The 23176-nt window shown below is 44.4% G+C and overlaps 1 protein-coding gene across 3 annotated transcripts in view; it reads right to left on the bottom strand.

Annotated features, from left to right (window-relative positions):
* RORA (RAR related orphan receptor A) overlaps window positions 1-23176 on the bottom strand; it is a 374069-nt gene that overhangs the window by 117254 nt on the left and 233639 nt on the right. For all 3 annotated transcript variants that reach the window (XM_081839014.1, XM_081839013.1, XM_081839016.1), the window contains exon 2: window positions 10740-10769. In XM_081839014.1, the coding sequence (XP_081695140.1) occupies window positions 10740-10769 (30 nt within the window). The remainder of the gene's footprint in view (window positions 1-10739; window positions 10770-23176) is intronic.

A 23176-nucleotide genomic window follows, 5' to 3' on the forward strand; every position in this document is an offset into this window, starting at 1 on the left:
CTTCTGCAGATAAGAGTCAGCTCAATTCGGCAAGGATGTCTCCCCCCAATAGTATCTCTAAGGGCACCTCTTTGCTTTCTGACACATTGCTGCCTCCTAACCCCCTGCCAGGGTGATGGTGGTAAATAATTAAACTCCTGCTCACACGCTGCCATGGGGCTGAGAGTTCTGCACTTTCCTGCACAGGTTACAATGCCACTCATTTTGATGAACTTCTGCGCCTTCCTCCCACTTGTGCAGCTGAGGAGAGGGCGATGACCTTGAGCTCCACTCCACAGACTCATGGTTTTGCATTTGCCATTTAAGATAGAGGTGGGGAGCATGGGGACCCAGACTGCATCCCTCACCACAGACCAGCCCCTCACTGACTTGTCTTGCCTCTCCTGCACTGCCTTTGTGTGGCTGGAATGTAGCTGTCTGTACAGAGGTGAGCGTCACATCCATTACTCTGACTCCCCTTACCTCGGCCCCTGCCCACTTCTCTCTCTGGTCCCACCCACCAGTGGGGCGTGGCCTCAGAAAGGGAACAGGCAAAAGAGGCCCCTCCTCCTTGCTTCAGTGAGAGCTGGGGTTGTGTTCCCTGATCTGCTGTTTTTCCATATGCAGGGATTTTATTTTATTTCTTTTTTCATTTTACATAAAGCAGAAGAGCATTCCTGTCGTTCCAGCCGCAACCCCAGCCACTTGACCACCTCTGGGAGAACAAGGCGCCATTTAGGTCAGTTTGACACAGCTGGAAAGGGGAAGTTTGTAAGGTCACTTCTGGCCCCTCCTGTCCTCCAGCTCTTGCTGTCCCTTTGGCTTCTCCCAGACACCTGAGCAACGATCCCATCAGCTTGCCCTACTTCTAAACCTTATGCAACATTCATTAAGCAGTTCTAGGGAAAGCAACTGAAAATGAGTAATTATTCCTTGCAGGAGACAAAGGGTCAGCGCCTTGAAGGTGACAAGCAACATTTTCTTATTCTCTCCACCCACAATGAAAAAACAACAACATGAGCATGTGACTCCCCTATCTTTGCCTCATTGTGTCAAGGAGTCAAAAACATACAATTTCCTCCACCCTGTTTAAGACATGGCTTCATCAGAGGAGGAATTAAATCATGACTTCTACAATAAGGGCTTGCACCAAAGCGTTGCAGCACAGAGTGTTGTGTGCCAAGGCGCCCTAACCCCACAGTTCCCTGGAGACAAAATAACCACACTGGACATCAGCCTATTGGGCTTTGGCTTCAAATAAGGCCACAACTTTATTGGTTACAGTCATGAACGGTTTGGCATAGACATTGGGTAAAGCCATTGCTATTCCACTCCAACCTATCTGCTGGAAGTGCATCTAAGGGTAAACCACATCTTGGAGGGGGGTGCCCTATGTCCTACATCAAATAGGGGGACCCCTTCTCCTCACATCTTGGAGTGGTATGGCTCTAGCCCCTGTCTGGAGCCATTCCTCCCAGATCCTTTTAACAGCACATCCCTTCCCAAGGAGGAGCAGGCAGAGGCTACAACCTCCGCTCCAAAGTGCTCCTGTCCTCTGCTGATGTACTCAGGATACTCCATTCTATTTTTGCTCCCAAAACCATTTCCCCACTTCCAGCTGGGAATGGTCTTGTCCAGCCAGAATTCTGGGACCACTGAGCATGCCCTTTCCTTCTCATGGGGTTTTTTGGGATGCTTCTGTGGATTTTTTGCTGGGACTGATGAGACCTGTAGTCCAAAACATTTGCACAGCACTGGCTTAGGGAAGGCTGAGAGGAAAGCCTGTTTTAACATTGGAAGGAATCAACCAGGGACTGAATATGCAACTGAAATACTTGTCAGGGTGTGGGAGGAGGTGGAAAACGACTATACAGAAAGTTGAGAGAGAAAGCAGAACAGCTTACATACTGACAAGTGAAGCTCTCTCAGATGAAATAATCACAACTTTCATTATCAATGAGAATAGAAGTTGGAGGAAAGTCCATTGCACCTCGCTTACCTCTTTTTGGAGGTGGGGAGGGGACCTTCACCCCAAAATAAAGCACCTGTCTGCCGCTAGGTAAGATTTACTGACTGAATTATTTGCTAAAGCATCTGTCTGCTGTCCCCCCCCCCATAAACAGCCAGCAAGTTCTTAAATGAAGCACAAAGTAAAAGACGCTACAAAACCATGTGGACTTGGGGTTTGGGCCCTGAAATCTCATGATCTGGGATGCTCCTGAGCTGGTAACTCTACCTGGGGCAACCACAACCAATATATCTTGCATCACTGGCAAAATGTTTGTAGGCCCTCTCCCAGTTGAGGGCATGTGAAAGCAGGACAGGGGAAGGGGACACGGTGGAAAGATAGAAGCAAATAAACCCTCCTCCCACAACAAAATCATCACATCTGCGACCAACAACAATGAGATGCAATGAAAGTGATTTGGCGGAGGGTTGGCGCCCCCGGCAATAGCGGAGCTCCTCCGATCGGGAGGAACTTGCTCCGTGGAAAGTTGGGTCTATACCGCCACGGTGAAGGTGGAGACCCATTGAAATCACAGGCGGAAGAAGCTTGTGAACTTGGGATTCGGCTGGCACCTTTTGCGCCTCCCCTACTCGCAGGGAAACCCGGTTTTGGGGATCCAGAGCGACGTGGGGTGAGCGGCGCGGTGCTTTGAATCGACCGCTTCTTTCATGGAGTGAAGCCGCGTTGCTGTTGCCAGAGAGCGCTGACTTTTTCTTGTTGACAATTGGATTTTAAACAACAACCCATGAGTAAAACGGAAAATTGGATCTTTAAATATCTTAATTTGGCATCGAACGGGGAAGGTTCAAAACAGGAAGTCCGCCTTCCCCTTTTGTAAATAGACTGAAGCAAAGAGCTTACAAGTTAAGGTCTCGGAAAGCCTTATGTAAAGGATTAAACTTCCATCGATTGAAATTATTAGACCCCCCTTGGAAGCAGGAGAAGAGGGGGGAAATTTTGGACTGTGTATCCTACAGGAGAGAGTGATTAAAATTAAATTACCACTGCTCTGAACCTGGGAACGGGCTCCCAGTGATTGACGTTTCGGGAGAGTTCATTGACAGCGAAGAGAACGGATGTTGACAGTCAGTTAAATAAGAGAAATATATTGTTTCCATCGTCCGCTTCTGCGTTTAAAAGGGAGGAAAAGTATCTGAAAATTGAAACTATCTTTACTTTTTGATCTGTGTTGGAAAAGATTGATACAAGTGGAGACTGTTCCCCTCTAGAGGGAGCTTTTGAAACTGTTACAAGAGTGGAGCTGGGAAATCTCCAGCTGCTTGATAAGAACTGTGAGAACTAGAGATTGACCTTGGATATTCAAGAATGTTGACAGGAGAAGCCTTATGGACTGCATTTTCTAAGATAAGCCACTTGTTGGAACAGCTTCATAAAAAGATGGATGCTATGACAACTAAAATTGACATTTTGGAACCAAAAGTGAGCACCAATACAGAAATCATTCAGGATTTGGCACAGGAATCTATTTCAACAGGACAAATTGCTGAAAAGGAGAAGGAGAAAGTTGCTGTTGTCGAACCTAAAGTAATACAAGGGGGAGCCTTAGCCTTACAAAGGCAAATTGAGGACTACAAGTTGAGGCCCTTTATGATTGAGACTAGAAAAAGTCAGATTTTGAAGATCAGAGTCTGGCCTGGACTAGAAAAGGAAAGTTGGAAAGATCCCTCTATGCAGGGATTAACTGACTTTTGGAATATGGACTTGGGTCAGGAGGAGATTGGAGTTCTTGGGGCCTTTGGATTTGGAGGAATTTTGAAACATGCCCAGAAATACTTTATGGATCCTAGTTTTAATTATGGAAATCTGGCTGACCTGTCGAGAAGGAATAAAAGTATCGTTGGATTGGAGTTTCCCCGAGATCTGCTCTTTAGCATCAAAGAATATGAAGAAGACTGGCAGAGGGGACGTGGAAAAGAGTTAAGAGCCTCGGACATAAGATCTCCAGGTTGATGGACTGTATGGAGTTGACGGAAGTGGCTGGTAGAGTCCGAGACTGGGGAGAGGAGATGGTGGAAGAAGATTGGAAATTTAAAGTCTATATATAGAAATATTTTAAAATTAATGAGTGATAGAAAAATGTTGGAAGGAAATTTTATGGCTTTAGCTGAAATGCTATAAGGAGTTAAGCTTAAATAAGTATACTAATTTTAATGGAAATAAGATTAAAAATATGTTAAAACATTTATATGATAGAAAATAGAGAAAGTTGGAAAGGAATTGCTGAAACAATTAATGGAAGTGGAATACAAAGAGGGAGGTGAGAGGAGGTCAATGATACAAGGGAATGAAAGATAGAATATGGAAAAGGTATGATGTATGTTTTTAAATTGTTTTTGTTTGGTTTGGTTTAGTTTATTGTGTTAGTTTAATTTGCTAAGGTTGTGTTTTGTATTGTTTATGTATTGTATTTTTTTTTCTCTTTTTTGTTCTTTTTGTTCTTTTGTCTTTTTTCTTCCTTTTCTTTTTTGTAAGCTTTAAAAGTAATAAATATTATTTTTTTAAAAAAAGAAGAAAGTGATTTGAAGCCAGCCCTTCCCGCAGCTTTAAAGTGCCGATTTGAGTCACCTAAATCTGAAAGTGACAAATTTACTCCTTTGCTTTGTGTAACAATAAATATCCAGTGACACCCCAAGGGCTGGGATTTTTATGGACCATTAAACTTGTCTGCTGGTGGACGGCTGTCATTAACTATGGTTCACACAGCTGGGAGTGAAGTATTAAGACAGACGTTCAAACAAAACAACGTGTTTTGGTAGATGGTGATATCAAATGGAAAATTTATGAGAGCTGCCATAATCGCCTCTTGCACCCTTACATAGTTAGATATGCAGTAAAAGTGGAATATGGGAATGAGAGAGACACGTGCTTGCAAGCTTGTGGTGTGTTTTAGGATACATTTGTTGAAAGGTTTTGAAAAACAGTGATAATGCAGATTAATGCAGATATGGAACAGAACAGTTGTATGAGTGATTACAAGGGAAAGTGCACGGAACAGAAATAGATGGATTCCTCCATTCCGTCACCTGTCCTGAAGAAGCAGTTGTCATTAGCACTGAGGAAGAAGGAAAAGCTAGGATGGCATTTAATGTAGCAGCAAAGAGAGAGAGAAGAATATCTTTGTTCTTATACTGCTTTGCCGTAACAATTTGCAAAAGCCAATAGATGAGATTTAAAAAAGAAAGAAAAGAAGAGAGTCCTTAAAAAGAAAGAGAACACCCTTAGTATTCAAATTTATTTACTCCCCCCTCCCCTGGGATACTGTAATTTGAAATATTTGCTCTCAACGTTTGCTGCTCACTCCCATGAAGGAAGAAGCGGCTATTCCAACTGGGACAGAAAATCCATTTCCTCTATCTATGTGAATCCTCTGGCTACCCTTCCAGCTACGTATCTGGTTTAATAATGGTAACGATAAGAGATAAGGAATCAGCTTATGGAGAGGGCCTTGAAAGAGAGGCGCTGGTCACGAGGAGCAAGACAACTCTATCTCAAAGGGAATCTGAGCACGTCTCCATGTACTGGCTGGCCGCTGCCATTCTCAATGTGGCGATTCCCTCACAGATTAAGAAGAGCGAGCTTTACAAACTCCGGATTACGGCACTGAGCATTCTCAACTCACATGTGGATTAGATGCCGTCGTATCCCAGGGGAGGCAAATGGAGACGCTGACCCTGCAGGATAAAATGGCCCAGCTTAGTGGATGCTCGTTAAAGGCCAGGTGCGAGGAGGGAGGGAGGGAGGGAAACACCAGTCCTTTCCTCGACCATATTAGAGTCTCTTCACCTGTCAAGTTATGTAGGTTTAATGTCTGAAGGTGTCAAAAAACAAAATGGTGAGTTTCCTACAGGTAATAATAATAATAATAATAATAATAATAATAATAATAATAATTTATTATTTATACCCTGCCCATCTGGTACGCTCATCAGAAAGCTGGGATTGGTTTCCATAGCCTGATCAATGAGGCCAACCCAGTTTTGCTGGGCATAATTTGTGAACCAGATCAGGGCCAAGGGCATCTGCTGAGGGCCCACACCTGATCAGGGGCCCGTTAGACTTTCTGCAGCAAGAGGGTCGGCTCACTGTGGGGTGTCTGTGTGTTTGTGCTGCCCAAAGAGTTTCCCGAACCTGGAGTGTGAAAAGGCATTTGTGATCACAAACAACCAAAGTTCCCATCCACAATTTGCTATGAAATTAGCATGAAAGCAAATGGCCATTCAACATAAGATGGCAACCATCAAGGAATACAAGCTCAAATAATATCACACAGAACCATTAATAGATAAATGTACTAAACCAAATTCAGAGGACAAAAATAAGTGTGTGAGCTGACTCAACTTCCAAAAGCATGCCAGAAAAAGGAAGGCTTTTAACTTGTTTCTCAGAGGATTAAGTTTATTTATATATTTATTTCATAAAATTTATACACCTCTTGATTGTAAAAACAACAACTTCCAAGCGGTTTGCAAAAAGATAAAAGAATAAAATTATCACTAAGAAGAATGAATAACAATTATTTAAGACTTTCAAAAAGTTGATACAACAGTAAACTAAAAACAAACTAAAACTCTCATCAACTTGCTAAACGTTTGTAGCAGGTGCCGAAGACAGGAGAGTGAAGGTGCCTGCTTGATCTCAATAGGCAGGGAGTTCCAAAGTGTGGGTGCTGCCACACTAAAAGACTGAGTTTGTACAAATGCGGAACAGGTATTATGTGACACCTCTAACAAGCTGAGATCTATGGGCTCCTGTGTGCCCTTGACTGCCCAGGTCCTTCCGCTTATTACAGCTCAAGTTGGAGATACCTCAGTTATGTGGCAAAGAAGTTACAAATTGTGAGGCATTTGTGGGCATTCTGAATTAGGTCTTGGATGTTATGGCCGTGGGCAAATTAACTCACTTCATGTGTTTGCAAATACAGGAGAAGTTATTTTAAGCAGAGTTGGGGAGCATTTGGAGTCTGTTGAAAATTCACACCATGAAGATACTGGTTGCTGGCCACCATTCAAGGGGCAAGGTAATGGCTGGGTGAATCTAGTGCACCGTGAGCTTGACCTGTCTGTGGCCATGCAGAAGCAGCCATGTTACTTCAAGTGATCCACCACTTGAGGCAGAGGCAGCCAATTCAGTGCCCACTGGATTTCGTGGGACTCCGCCTCTAATCAGCTGCAGCCAGCACAGCCCATGGTCAGGATTGAGGGGCGTGCTGGTCCAGTTGCATCTGGAGGGCACCCTGTTGCCTATGCCTGACTCAAGACGGAGAGGCAGTACATGCCAGCCAGCCAGCCATTAAAGCTAGAACTCAGCTGGCATGTCAGAGGAAGGAACAAAGGGTGATAGATGGCTGGCTTATGGATGAAAGACAAATAAGACACATTTCACTTTAATGGCTACTGGAGGAATTTCAACTCTTCTAAACAGCTGGCGAGGAACAGGTGTTCCTTCCCTCCCGCCAAGGGGGAAAAAATCAATTGTAATATAGTAGTTTATAAAAAAGTTTGAACCAAGCAAAGGAGAGAGAGAGCATGGTTGTCTCGAGGATTATTTTACCAGGGCAAACAGTGCTTCAAGGACAAGCAAGAAACTTGCTGCTATTTGAGGCAACTTCATTATAAAATCATTTTTAATAAGCAATCTTAGCAAAGAGAGGGAGCAGTCTTGCAGAGAAGCCCCCAAGGGACCTCCAGGCTGCCCGGTTAAGTTATTAGGCAGAAACACACGAGGGACCAAACAGCTATTTCATTGGCCTCGGGGGACAGGATTCAGTTTTCTCCAGTTCTCCAGAGGCAGTGGGGCTAACAGCCACACACCGTTAACTATCACTCCAGCAAAGTTCTGACTTTTGGAGGAAAGTGGGATGTGCACGCTTTAAAACAAAAAACTAAAAAACCTCCCTTGACTTCACACCCCAAAGTCAAAACAGGAGTGGCTGCAGATTTATTCTGAGCCACCTGGAAATACGAGCCTGGAATCAACTCTGCAGGTTTATTTTAACGTTAATGAAAGAAAAGGCCAACGGTCTGTCTAGCCCATCATCCTGCTTGCCACTGTGATCCCCAACAGAAGAAGCCTCTAGGAAGCGCACAAGCAGGACAGGAATGCAAGAGGCCTTTCCTACTGTTGCACCCCAGCGACTGGCATTCAGAGATGGACTGCTCCTGAGTGTGCAGGTTCAGTTGGTAGTCATTATGCTTACCATTAAGCTATTGATAGATCTGATTCTTCCCACCAACCAAATTACTTACCCCTTCCTCCCACTCATGAACTCACCTCCTCCATTCTCAATACCTCCTAATATTATTCTTTATACTGTTCTAGATATTTGGATGGGGCTTCAATGGCTCAAGACACAGGAGTTTACTGACAATAGTTCAATGCAACACTCAAATCAAGGATGCTTTGCTTTGAGGTGAATCTGCTCAATTGAAAAATGCAGGTCATGCTCAATGCAGCTGCTGAGGGGAAGGAGACTCAGTCCGCTCCCATACTGTGACATCATCACGCAAGGAACTCTGCACTACTGGCCGTCACTGTTAGGGGCACATGCAGCATGATAACATTAAGGTAAGTGGTAACTTGGTTTGGCGCTGCAATTTTTTACCGACTGCGCTGAGCACTTTGAGTTCCTCCACCTCCAATAGCTTCAGTTCTTAGCAACTTATGTGAAAGCAACTTCCACTGAATTGATGGTGCTTCCTTCCAAGGAAACACAGGGAGCTAAAATGGTCATGGATTCTGCTCTCAGTGCTCCTGCTGGTCTTCTCTTCTGCCCTTTTCCTTGCCCTACAATAATAAGCAGATGTCTGAGATCAACCCTGCTTCAAATCTGAGTTCACCTCAGAGGAGGAACAAGGGGAGCAGGACCCTCCAGCAGATCTCCATACAGCCAGTGAGGAATCATCAAATCTGGACAGTTCTGCCCCCGGACTGGAGATCACCACACCAACTCCCTGGGTTTCTGGCTGGCTTTAAGGTCCAGTCACCAGTCTCTCCTCTCCAGAGCAGAGGAGCTGGTGAATCAGGCAGGAATGTTGAAGCTGCTGGGAAAGTATCTGTGAGGCTATTTGGGAGGAGGAGGAGGAAGCGCATGGAAGCACTTGCTTGGGTTGAGACCTGATGCAGAGTCTGGAAGGGGTGACGTCCTCCAATGCCTGTACTAAAGCTTCCAGTCTGAGCTAATTCATTGCTGAGCAACACCTGACCAGTCTGCTCCAAACTCCAGCCTTCCTCATCTGGGGAAACGGCAGCTGGATTTCATGTTTGCTCCACAGCAGGAAGTAGAACAGAGCAGAACATACAAAAGTTGAAAGGCAAGTGGTAGTGGTGGGTTTGGGAGGAGCTTGCAAGAGTCTCAGCTGCTTAGGGCTTATCCACACTTTCCTTTTGCCTCATTCTTTCCAGGCAGAGGTCCACCCTTTAATGCTCCGTGTCCAATCGCTTTTTGTTTTGCCCTGAGTTTTCCCCATGAAAACCTGCTCTTTAAATTTGAATCAGAGCAAATGGGTTTCCTGTGGATTGATGTTTGCTTGAAATGAGCTTTAAAGAGTGAGTTTTCACAAGGAAAGCTGTGGAGCAAAAAAAGTAAAATAAAAGGATGCTCGGACACAGAGCTTTAAAATGCAGACTATGGCCACAAAAAGCGACTTTAACAAGCAATGTGACACTCCTTTGATTGAGACATCATTTAAACAGTTTCATGAATGTTGAGGAAATGAGATTGCCCATTTACACTGATGGAGAGTCTAGAATCAGATGGCACATCTCTGATGGCATTGCACCAAGCGAGTTTTAGTATCCTGACAAGTCTGTTGATAAGCTTTTCTGGGATGGAGGCACAGTCTGAGTGATAACCCATTTCTGCAATGTCTTTACAGCTGTTTTACTCTGTTGAAAAGGCAATAACAGCTAACAGAGTCATGAAACAAGAGCAGATCCACCATCATTTCATTTCCAATTTTGGGAAGTTTCCAACGATAATGTCCTTGGAAGTGACTGGTGGTGCAAATCCACTTGGGCTTATTTTAACTTGATTCGGGACTTTTGTAATTTGAACCTTAGGATTTTGCCATCCCTCTTTCAGACTTATGTCTGAAATAATGAAGACTGGGAGGTAATTTAAAGTTATTAAGGTTATTGTGCAGCATGTGCATGGTGAACAGCAAATGTCACTTCATTATTTCCAACCGAAGCCTCCCAACTGACAGAAGCCCACAAGAACTTGCGGTAAAAAAAGTCACTGGGCTAGCAGAGAGGGCAGAGACTTAGCACAGCAAAGATTAACATGGGCATTGTTCTGCCTCACACCAGAAAAATAGCAATTATTTCCTCTTACTTCAGGTTGCATTTGTCAAGCATAGATATGAAATTATGACACTTCCAATTCCTAATCCTAAGCAGTTGCTGAGACTCCTCAAATGCCTTGCCTAAATCCCACAGTTATGTCCATATCACTCTCTGTTTCTCAAAGATGGAACTGCCTTGGAGATAAGAAGCTCTTGTAGGAATTTCTCCCCAAGTCCTGGGTCTACCAGAATTCCTGCATATCCTCTGCCTTTTATAAGCTCTTTGGTCCCCTGTGGAGCAAGCAAGAGCTCCGTCACCTTTCCAACTCCCCTGCCCTCCAAGCTTATTGGCTAATGGAGGACCCAGCAAAAAGGCAACACTCATCATCACACCAATGCAATTGTCCTGTGCATAAGAGAAAGTGACCAAATCAGAAAGCCTTACTTACATGTGTGGGTCTTCTTTGTTACAGAAATACCTAGAGGGAAAGAGAGGAGAGTCACTGTTAGCAAACTGATTGGGACCATCCCACTAGCCATAGAGGGCAGTCATTTAAAAAGTAAACCCATTTGTCTATTTCTTCACACACCAAGAATGGAAACTCTGGCAGCAAGCCAAAGGAGAAAGTTTTTATTCATTTATTATCATATTTTGTTGGGTTTATATCCCATCTCCCCCCCACCCATGAGCTTGAGGTGCCATGAAGGTTCTCCCCTGTCCTCATTTACTCCCCACAATAACCCTGTGAGGGAGATTAGTCTGGGAGGCAGTGATTGGCCTGAAGTCACACAGGGAGCAGCAGCAGAGCAAGCTGATCAGGTGTCTGGGACAGCACGCACGCCTGGCGCCCAGGGGCAAGGCCAACCACCCGTGGGGGCAGCCGGAGCAGCCGGGGCAGAACGCTCTGCGGGGCCTCCAAGGAGTCTGCCTGCCTCCTGCCACATCCGCCCTACAGCTGAGGGGGAGGCGGCAGGTGGACTGTTTGACACAGCATGGAGCCTGCAGGTGCCAAAGCCACTGAGTCGCTCCCAGGAGAGACGCCTGGCTCAGGCACGCTGCAAGCCCTGCGGTGAGAGCCGCCCAGCATTTGTCACTCCCCTTAGTGGTGACACCTGGGGCGGAACCCCCCACTGTACCCCCCTTCCTCTGCCCCTGTCTCTCAATAATAATAAAAAAGGAGCCAACACATCAGTATCCCATGCCCTCATCCAAGCAGCACAAGAAGGCATACTAAGGGTTTATATCCCACTTTGACCTCGAATGGCCTTATGAGGTGGGTCAACTGGATCCAATATCACTAGGGAACTTAACAGTTCAACAAGGATTACAGCTCAGGTCCATACCCAGCACACCACAATGAAGAACTGAACATAAGGTTATCCTTTTTGTAAGCACTCAGCATCAGGAATCAGTTCATTTGTATTCCGAGCTGAGATGTTTGTAGAACGAGTTCAGACCACTAAAAAATATTCCATACACTTCAGTAAGGAACACAGGACAGAGAAAGCCACATCTGAACAAAATGACCATGGATGTAGCCACTTCCCAACAGCATTTCAGGTGATATTTCTTTAAGTATTTTTTTTATATTAAAAAATCCCATTTTAATATGCCATTTAAAAAACTGTTTAAAAAGACTTGACTCAAGCAAACCCTATACAACAGACCTTTGTGGCATCTTAAAGACTAAGCAGTTTATAAGGTTTCACTTACTCCACTGACTCTGATGTTCTGTAATTCACGAAAACTTATGCCATAATAAATGTGTTACTCTTTCAGGTGCCCCAAGGCTCCTAGAATCCTTTGCTGCAACAGACTGACAGGGCTTAACCTATGGAAACCCAATACTTAATTTCCTGAAACTCAGTCAGGACCATTTATCAAGGCTACCTTCCTGTGTAAGAGACAGAACTAGGAGCCAAAGAATCTGACTTCTGAAGTTAAACTTTAAGTTAGGCAACAAGGGATGCAACTTTTCTATTTTCTTGAACACAGGGACCAAAAGATGATTAGAAACACAGAAGCGTTGTCCACCAAGCCTTTCTGGGAGTTCTTGTTTTGGGCCCTTCAACTCCTTGGCAATGTGCAGGGAATCATCACTTATGTAGGGGTTCTGTTCTCGGCTGCTGCGTATGTCACCGGGACATACATGAGAAGGGATTCCCCCATTCTGCCCCTGCCCCATCCAGTCCCCGTTAAACCCCTGCCCCACCCCTGCCAGTGATTAAAACTGTGCCTGTGTGGTCGTGCACGACTTGAATGCTTGTGAGTGGGGAAATTGCCTGTATGGAACAATCAGACAGCCTGGACTACAACTTTCCATCTCTGGTAGAAAAGCTATTTTGCCCAGGTACTGCCACCTCTTGCCAGGGGCGCCGACTTATAAAAAATATTGGGGGGGGGGCGGGGGCCCATACCGACTTATAAAAAATATTGGGGGGGCCCAAGACCTCCAAACCACTGCTGCTGGGGGAACGAAAGGGGCGAGCCCCGGGCTGCCCCGACCTTAAGTGAACCTGTGAGGGCCTGCCCTTTGCGGCAGCCGATTGGCTGCCGCCGTGGGTGGTGAATATTAATGAGCTAGGGGGAATCCCCGCTTCTCGCGGGGCTGACGCCAGCCCCGCGAGATTGTTGATGGGTCGAGAGCCTGCAACCCCACCCCCTCTCTAGATCGGGAGTGGCTTTGTTTTAACTCATTACTGAATGTATTTTAAAAGGTAACTATCGTCAAACAAGGAAAATAAAAAATACCAACATAATTTTGTGATTTTACAAAGCATAATATAACTAATAATTTTCTTAAATTATTGGGGGGGCGGTGCCCCCCCAAACGAATTTTTGAGGGGGCTCGGGCCCCCTCAGGCCCCATGGAGTCGGCGCCTATGCCTCTTGCCAGTTTTAGCCCAATCCTAAGCACACAAATTCAGATCTTCCTTCCAAATAAGTGCACCTAGGATTGCAGGTTTAACTTTCATGTCATCTTTCTCTTTCCACAAGCAACTTATAGAAGTGGGGATTTTCATCCAATTCTATCTCTGTAGTTTGGAAATTCTTTTGTTTTTCTAGACGACATGGTTTTATATAATTTTTTTTATTGTTGATGCTTTTATTGTTATATTGCTTTGAGGTGCTTCACAGGAAGCCATTCATGAAACAAGCAAGCAAGCAAATAAGAACGCCAACTGGATCAGGCCACGGACTCATCTTGTGTGGGCGGCATCCTGATCTCATAGTGGAAACCCACAAGCAGAACTCAAGCTCAGCCAGGTGTCTGTGGGAAACTGGCAAGCAGGATTCAAGCACAACAGCCCTCTCCCCTCCTGCATACCCTCCAACATTTCTCCAATGAAAATAGGGACGTCCTATTCAACAACAACAACAACAATTTTATTCTCTAATACCCTGCCCATCTGACTGGGTTGCTCCAGCCACTCTGAGCAGCTTCCAATATATATATAAACATAATATAACATTAAACATCTAAAAACTTCCCTATACAGGACTGCCTTCAGGTGGCTCAGGGGGTCACATACCCTCCAACATTTCTCTGATGAAAATAGGGACATCCTAAGGAAAAGTGGGACATTCTGGGATCAAATCAGAAACCGGGATAGCTTCTGTAAATCTGGGACTGTCCTTGGAAAGTAGAGGTACTTGGAAGGTCTGACGGTATTCTTTTGAGAACCACTGGTTTAAAATAAAGTTTTTAGAAAAACAAAAACACCCAGAAGCTGGAGAGAATAGGATGACACCAAAAACTATATGTCTTCCTGCCAGAGGCCACATCTGATAGTTCTCTTCATAGTGCTCAGAATAGTATGGCTTGTATGTAACACTAACCCATGACTTCTGTAAATCCAGGAGTGTCGCTGGAAAATAGGGACACTGGGAGGGTCTGTTCCTGTGTGAACTGGCATTCAGAAGTATTACTGCCTCTGGCCATGGAGGCAAAGCATAGCCATTGTGGCTAGTAGCCACTGCTAGCTTCCTCCTTCATCTAATCCTGTTTTAAAGTTACAGATAGGTAGCCGTGTTGGTCTGCCATGGTCAAAACAAAATAAAAAAATTCCTTCCAGTAGCACCTTAAAGACCAACTGAGTTAGTTCTAGGTATGAGCTTTCGTGTGCATGCACACGTGTATCTGAAGAAGTGTGCATGCACACGAAAGCTCATACCTAGAACTAACTCAGTTGGTCTTTAAGGTGCTACTGGAAGGAATTTTTTTATTTTGTTTTGACCTGTTTTAAAGCTCTTCAAGTTGGTGGCCATTACTGCCTCCTGTGGAAGCAAGTTCCTTTGTTTAACTCTGCACTGTGTGAAGAAGTACTTCCTTTTATCTGTCCAAAATCTTCCAAAGTTCAGCTTTGTTGGATGTCCATCAGTTCTACCATTAGGAGAGAAGGAGATACTTTTCTCTGTCTACTTTTCTCCATTTACAGATAGGTAGCCGTGTTGGTCTGCCATAGTCAAAACAAAAAATTCCTTCCGGTAGCACCTTAAAGACCAACTAAGTTAGTTCTAGGTATGAGCTTTCGTGTGCATGCACACTTCTTCAGATACAACTTAGAACTAACTTAGAACTTCTTCAGATACAACTTTGAACTAACTTAGTTGGTCTTTAAGGTGCTACCGGAAGGAATTTTTTGTTTTTACTTTTCTCCATGCCATACATAATTTTAAGAAATCATCTTTCTTAATCTCCTTGCATGTGTTCAAAGAGACTCAAGCAGAAATCTGACTCTCATCTCTAAGCATATATAATGGCATGCAGATAGCATGCAATATCCATGTTTTCATGCATTTTTTTTCAATCTTTGAATATACTTCTAAAGTGAACAAAACTCTATTTTGTTGCAAACAGACAAATTAGATTTGTTATAGTAACCTGTTAGCATGCATACTTGTTCAAAAATGTAAGCTGCAAAAATGGGAAAGTTGCTTTAAACCAATAGGCCCTGATTATATATAAATGACATTTCAGTGTTTGCATTCAAGACTAAGCTCCTGCAATCACTTCCATGCAATCAAAGCACACAGTTCTCATCACACTGTTATCAGCAAAAGGATCCACGGCGTCTTGCTAATTCAGACCAACTCCCTGACATCAGCGAGCAAGTGTTCAGAGCAAAGCAAAAGGAAATGTCATGAAAATACCAGAACATAACACGGCCACGTCTATCACTGAGCAAATGTTTCAATATCGCACAATCAATCTTTTGGGCATTTGCATCTGACATTACTGATCAATGCAAATATATATGTGTATATATCTGAGGCTGATTAACTTCTTAGAGCACAGAATAATTTGTTGTGAGCAACTATTTTGTTTTGCACAGAAAATCTATCAGGGTTCTTCCCCATACAATATACATATGGTGACATTTACTACCACTTCAACAATAACAACAACAACAACAACAACAACAACAACAACAACAACAACAACAACAGGACATTCCACTCCCCAGAAAAGTCACAGTTTCATTTAAAGAAGTCATTTCTTGACCTTTGCTAAGCAACTTCAAAAAGTGCTAGCCATGCTATTCAATTTTTCACTTTAAAATAAAGACATGCACACACAAAGATGCCTAAGTTCAGTCTTATGCACTTCTACTCAAAAGTAAGTCCCACTGAGTTCAACATTTCCATCATATATGCTGTATAAAAGGTATAAAATTGGGGTCATATTCTGGCCTAAGCATCACATAATCTGAAATTACTCATGACACAGCTAGCTAGCGTTTAGGACTGATCAAAAATGGCCACACATTTTCAGGTGCTGAAACGGGTGTGTAACGGGGAGAGGTCACCAAATAGTCTCCGTGTGGAATGGTTGCCACATAGCTTTCCATCTCTCCTTGGTGACAGGATGGCTATCTTCAAATATCGGAAGGGCTGTCACAGGGAGCAAGCTTGCTTTCTGCTGCTCCAAAGGGCAGGACCCAAACTGATGGATTCAAATTACAATAAAGGAGGTCCCAACTAAACATTCTGATGGCAAGAGCTGCTCAACAGTGGAACCGACTGGCTCAGAAGTTGGTGGGTTCTCCTTCATTGGAGGTTTCTAAACAGAGGTTGGATGGCCTCAGGGATTCTGTAGTTGTGATTCCTGGATTGCAGGATAACCCTTTGTGTGTGTGGGGGGGGGGGGTATCTACCAACCCAACAAGTCTATGATTTTTCTGCTGCTGCCACCAAATCAACCCTTATGCCACCAGCAGCGTTGGCCACCAGCTGCTATTCCCCCCCTTCCAAAATGCCTCTGACACAGTGCATTTCTGGGACATTTATTGGAAATGGGACCCACTTGTAAGTGTCCTGGTGGAGCACACTGGCTTGTTGGAGACAGTATGGTGGTCTAGATGGGCTTTAGGGTAAGAATGAGCAAGTCAGTCCTTAGGTTCTCATGGTTATTTTTTTAAAATCACCAACATATGTGCAGACACCTGAGCTTTCTGGGTATTAAAATATGTTTTCTGACTGAAGGGTGATTGCTCCTTCAAATATTTACTCTCCATCTTTTGCCTGACATGGTATACAAGAGTCTGAATAACAACTGCCTCCCAGACTCCACTGTGTTTCCTGCTAACTCACACCTTCTGTTTCACTTTTAGCAGCATTGGAAGCCTGCAATTAAGATGGTGGATGGCACTCCAGAGCTCACAGGGAGCCTGGCAAAGAGGAAGAATAGACTGGCATGTACACAGATGGGGAGGTGCTCAACAGAAAAATCCAAAGGGATCCAGAACTGGAAACAGAGCACAGGATCATTGTGTCCTTTTTAATCACCCCGCCATAGAAAAAAATATAGGGGAGAAAAGGAGAGAAACTAGAGCCACACACTGTAGGGGTTACAGGATCAGGCCTTCTCAGGTTAAGAGACTGAGGCTGCAATCCTAGCAATTCAATGGGATTTACTTCTGAATCAACATGCTGGGGTTGGGGTTGCACTCAAATATCTGGATCTCTGCAGGGTTGGACCTAGACCTCTAAGAGAGGAGTTTAGAAAAGCCATAGTGTTATACACCGGGTGTGTGTGTGTGTCAGTCTGGATGACACTGGTGGGTCCCTTCCAAATCTGTGATCTTGTGTATGTGAGTAAGAACCTATGAGAGGAAATTTGCTAAAGAGTGAGACCAGCTTCTTTGTTAACTTGGCTGGCCATTTAAGTACTACCATTTACATGTTTAATGGGTTTCCATAGAGATAAATGGGTGAGCTTTCCCCCTCTATACTTGGCTGGATGCCATATCATGCTAGGAAGGAGAACAGTAGGCCAAGAAATGTGTTGCACGTGGGAGAGCTGTTTGTGAAAGTTTTGGCTGATGCTGGAAGCTAGAGACACAAAGGCATGAATTGCTCTGTGCTGAACCCAAAGCTGAGTTTGGGGTTTCCCTGGAAACCTAATGGGGAAGCAAGATTTCATGGAGCATCAGTGTTGTGAGCCTTCCAACCTATGGTAAGGTTGTATATCTGTGTAAATAAAACTATATAGCCTAAAGAAATCACAGTCTCTAATGGCCATTCCAAGGAAACCCAACCCTGGGTAAACACAGGAACCCCTGAAATCTCTTGCCACTCTGAGATTGGGGTGTAGGAAACAATACGTTGGAGAACCAGTTGATTCAAAGAGGATGGGAAATCCTGTGTCCCCCACCCCTGGATCTTGTTGATTTCTGGGGCCACTGGGAGTTGAAGTGCAGCAACAGGTTCCTCACCCCTGCCAAGCAACAAACGAAAAGGGGTCTACAGTAGCCAGGCTCAGGTGTTCTTTCCAAGGTTTGCAAAGGGGCTGATTTACAACAGCAGTTCTGTGGATCACAAAAGCGAAAACTCAAGGAGCCCTCCTTGGTGGGCTGAAACCCAAACTGAGGGCACAATGAAAACATGCCCTTGCTCAGGACAAAAAGACTATTATTAATCATCATCAGCCTGTATTACTCAAAGTGCTCCAAGTCATTTTAGTCCTTTATATATACATATATATTTGGAGGGGAGGTGTTAATGGACACTAATGCTTGTAGTTCATGCCAAAGGGGGATAAATTATGCAGAAGGTTGCAAGGACAGATGACAACAGATTCCAGGCATCAAAGAACTCTTTAAAAGATCCTTAATTTTGTATTTATTTTATTTTACATTTTACCATGCCCCATGTCCCTTTAACTGTTTTCTAGTGCTCAGTGGTAAAAGTGCAGCTGTGACCAAGATGCCACCTTCCCACAACACATCATGAATTCTGGCGCTTGGGTCATGAGATGTTCACCTGCTCACCTGGCTTTCTGAGGGGACTGATGAAGCTGGCCTTCCCCACTCTGGTGTCCTCTGGGTGTTTTGGACTACAACTTGTTTGTGTAATGTGAACAATGGGTTAAATGTTACAGTGTGTGGTCTCATGACTTGAGGACGTTCTGAGATAAGGGTGTCAGGTGCACTGGGTTACTATAGCAACACCAGCAAGGCCAAGTGTATGCTGAGTCATTTCATAGAATCATAGAATCATAGAGTTGGAAGAGACCACAAGGGCCATCGAGTCCAACCCCCTGCCAAGCAGGAAACACCATCAGAGCACTCCTGACATATGGTTGTCAAGCCTCTGCTTAAAGACCTCCAAAGAAGGAGACTCCACCACACTCCTTGGCAGCAAATTCCACTGTCAAACAGCTCTTACTGTCAGGAAGTTCTTCCTAATGTTTAGGTGGAATCTTCTTTCTTGTAGTTTGGAACCATTGCTCCGTGTCCGCTTCTCTGGAGCAGCAGAAAACAACCTTTCTCCCTCCTCTATGTGACATCCTTTTATATATTTGAACATGGCTATCATATCACCCCTTAACCTCCTCTTCTCCAGGCTAAACATGCCCAGCTCCCTTAGCCGTTCCTCATAAGGCATTGTTTCCAGGCCTTTGACCATTTTGGTTGCCCTCCTCTGGACACATTCCAGTTTGTCAGTGTCCTTCTTGAACTGTGGTGCCCAGAACTGGACACAATACTCCAGGTGAGGTCTGACCAGAGCAGAATACAGTGGCACTATTACTTCCCTTGATCTAGATGCTATACTCCTGATTTATTCTCCCATTGGTTCAGGAGATATGCTTTCATGTATAATAAGTCCTGTTGCATGTTCTGATGCTGTACTGTTTGCATGTCAGGGTTTACTTCTGAATCTTTGACAGTCAGGGGAAGATGCTGTGGGTTTTATGCAGCAGCGTTAGTTAGCATGGTGATAGTGTTAGTGGATCTCTCTGTACTTATGTATTTTCAAAGACCAGAAGAACTGTATATAGTAAATAGTAGTGCTTAGCTTTGTCTTGTGTCTGGAGACAATACTTTCTTACTTTGAACTGTGCAGGAGAGGAGTTCCCCCTCCTTAACCGGGGGCTCTGGAAGAACTGCTGGGGGCAGGAAATCTCTGAAGACTCTGCTGGGCCTCTGTGTCCTCTGCTGATGCATCACACTGGATGAGTCATCAACACAACTCCCATCAACCCCAGCTGATCCAAAAGGATCTTGAGGGCACCAGGTATGGCTTCAAGGTGCCCTATTGAAAGTCACAACATTTAAACCACCAAAGAGACTCTGACATTGAGATTCCCCGCTGGGTGGTTGTACTTTAGCTCTACCAAAACCATCAGCCTCCTTCTTCCAGGACATTTGTATGTGTGTGTGTGTGTGTGTGTGCGTGCGTCTAAATTCTTAATCCTCCTGGTAGCCATCATTTTATGGAGGCAGCAGCACCAGTGACAGTAAAATATTGCCACGCGTGGCGAACGCCCTCTGTACAAGCTGTGGACGTTTTCTTCCCGGTGACATTCAAAGAACAGAAGCTCCTTCAACGGACGCCGCTCCCTAACGGGAACAATTCATTTAGCCTGTGCTAGATTCTGCACAGAGCTACCTGGCTGTAAAATGTGCAACTTCCTGAGGGGAATCAACCCACCCAGCCGGCCTTGCCTGCAATTTGATTCATTGTATTTGGCGCAACACTTTCTCTTTTACTTTGAACGACTTTAGACAAAAGAAAAATGAAAAGAAAAAAGGGGGCAGGAAACAGTCTTGCATCCCTGGTCCTTTTTAACCAGAATCCAGCCCCATATTGTCATGAGCCCCAAAAGACATAATGGAGGGGTTGGTCAGATCAAGACAGGGGGTCCCAGTAGTGTGCCCCCACCCCCGCTCTGCTCTATCCTCTATCCTGTCATTAGGAAAGAAATTGAACACTGGGAAAGCAAATGCTGCCATCATAATGTTGGTGTGCAAATCTATGGCGCGACCGCATTTGGAGTACTGTGTACAGTTTGGGTCACCTGACCTCAGAAAGGATATTGTGCAACTGGAAAAGGTTCGGGAAAGGGAACCACGGCTCCATTCCCATTCTCAAAGGGTGCGGCAGGAGAGGATGGCAAGTGGAGTGGGAAGATTCAAGGACAATCAAATCAATATTTAAACATTTCAGCGCAGTACGGTATAGTGTCAGATAAAAATAATAATTGCAGAATATGTATAGATACCTTTTCAAAATGAGAGCAAGACCATCAAGTGATACTGCAAGCTCACACTTCTCATGGAGTTTGAATACTTAAGGTACATATGTAAGAAGCTTGTTTATAATTATAATTTGGGAATGATTCATGTTCTTCTGTAGCTGCAATGTTTTATACTTTCTGGAATCCTATGGTCGTATTGGTATAGTTTTGGGAAGGGAGACCCCCCCAACCCCCCGCAACTCTAGAAATTAATAATTGGTAGGATTTTGATTATTTGGGATATGAAGGCAGAAGACAAGCTGCAGAGAAATTCCTGGGCTAGCCTATGCAAAACGACCTGGCCAAGCAAGGGCCATTGGCAAAGAAAGAGACCTGTCTCCCCCCCTTACCCTGAGGTGTGAACAGAGGCAGGGTTTGGGACATTGCCAGGGTAACTGGGTGTGAGGTAACCGGAAAAGAGCGTTTTGAGCAATGGTTGCTGAGAAGAAGAAGCAGGAAGAAGGTTGGGGGATCCATCTTGGGAAGGCAGGCTGCAGGCTGACTGGGAGAGATCCCTTGGATTCCAGGGCTGCACTGCTGTAGGGTACAAGCCCCTCTTGAGATGACCATGCTGCAAGATCAGAAGTCCCTCCACGCAGACTGAAGGTATAAATGGGTGAATAAACCATATTTCTTAAAGCTATGACAGTCCCTGCCATTTCTCAATTCTCCAAAGGAGACCACAGACCTTGGGTGAGTTCCAGGAACCCCATGGGCTCTCAACAGAGAGACGAAGAGGCACTCAACTTTTGTAACAATATTATGCGGTAGTTTTGTTCTATGTTATAAATCAAGCACTGCTAGGAATTCTTTCTTTTTGTTTTCCAATGTATTTCTTATCAATAAAATTGGTGTGGTCCTTCTCTCATAATGCTATGAGATTCCACTTCCTATCAGCCCCAGCCAGCAAGGGCCAATTGGCTGAGGATGGTGGGAGTTGTAGTCCAGCACTGACTAGAGGAGGCTTCCTCAACCTCAGCCCTCCAGATGTTTTTGGCCTACAACTCCCATGATCCCTAGCTAGCAGGACCAGTGGTCAGGGATGATGGGAATTGTAGTCTCAAAACATCTGGAGGGCCAAGGTTGAGGAAGCCTGGACTAGAGGGCCGCAGGTTCCTCATCCCTGATGTATAACTTATAATGAGATTGTGTCTGTTACGTTATCTTTTTAGCGCCATGGGAAGATAATGAAGCTGGGCAGCCACCAGCAGGGATGGGGGAGGAACCTGATTCAATTCTCGTTTAAAGACACATTTATCCAATTTGCATTTTCTGAAACAAAATGAAAACCGAAGCACAGTCATCCTTCGAAATTTGCACTTCTCTGAAATTTACTATACCATTCTTCAGCCAATCAATATTTACAAAAATGCATAAGTTAAGGGAAAGTGGGTACAGAAAATTATGTATTAGTCAAAATAGCATACCAGAATGATTCCTTTTAGGAATAACTGCTTGCAAAACATGTGTCTCTTAGTCAAAACGTCATACAAAAATGTGTTTATCTGGAGAAATTAGCACTTGATCACTGAAGAATTTTCATGAGGATCTTTTTTCTTTTTCTTTTAAAAGCAAATTGCTGTAGAAATGTGGAGAACTGAATTTAAGATTTAAAAAGTGTGAAACTGAGAGAACCGAAATTGATAGATCCATCCGTTCCTCACCCCATCATGCGGGAAGGAAGGAGAGTATCAAGACCATTTCTTTAGCCTCCTGTTTGTGCCAGAGGCTTTAGCAGTGGCATCTGCTTTCAATGCTAAGACTTGCCTCAAGACATGCAAAGTGAGAATGGACTACAGTGCTTCTGAGTTGGTACAAAGTGCTACTGTCCCTCCTCACTGAGTAACTGCAAGAGTCCAAACATATCAGGTATTCCCAGGCATCTCATTTGCTAGAAGTGAACTACCGGGTGAGTGTAAAGACTGTGGTGGGTTTGTGGGGAGATCCAGGAGCCCAGCTTGGTGTTACTCATCTGCTCAAATGCACTGGAGAAAAAGCAAGGCCATCCTTCTGCCCCATATTCACATTCCCCCCTGCTCCAATGACCCGCAAAAGCTAGTGCATTAAATTAGGAAACAGACAGATTCAGAGGAGCCTGTCATTTCCACTGATGTGATAAGAAAATTAGCGCTGTACTCAGTAAGTAGCAGAGGTTAAGGGCTCTGCACTTGACCACATAAAGCAATGTCTGGATTTCACCTTGAAAATGTTTTGTGATCAGAACTGCAGTCAGACACAACACCCTTTGTAACATGTAGAGAAACGTGGCTGCACTGAAAGCCAGCCAGTGACATTGCTGGTGAACTCCCAGTTTGGTGCAAAGGGCCCCCAATGCAGACCCCGTGGTATTTAACAGAGTGAAG

Source organism: Podarcis erhardii (genome assembly GCF_964252035.2).
Source record: "Podarcis erhardii genome assembly, chromosome: 14".
Classification (NCBI taxonomy): Eukaryota; Metazoa; Chordata; class Lepidosauria; order Squamata; family Lacertidae; genus Podarcis; species Podarcis erhardii.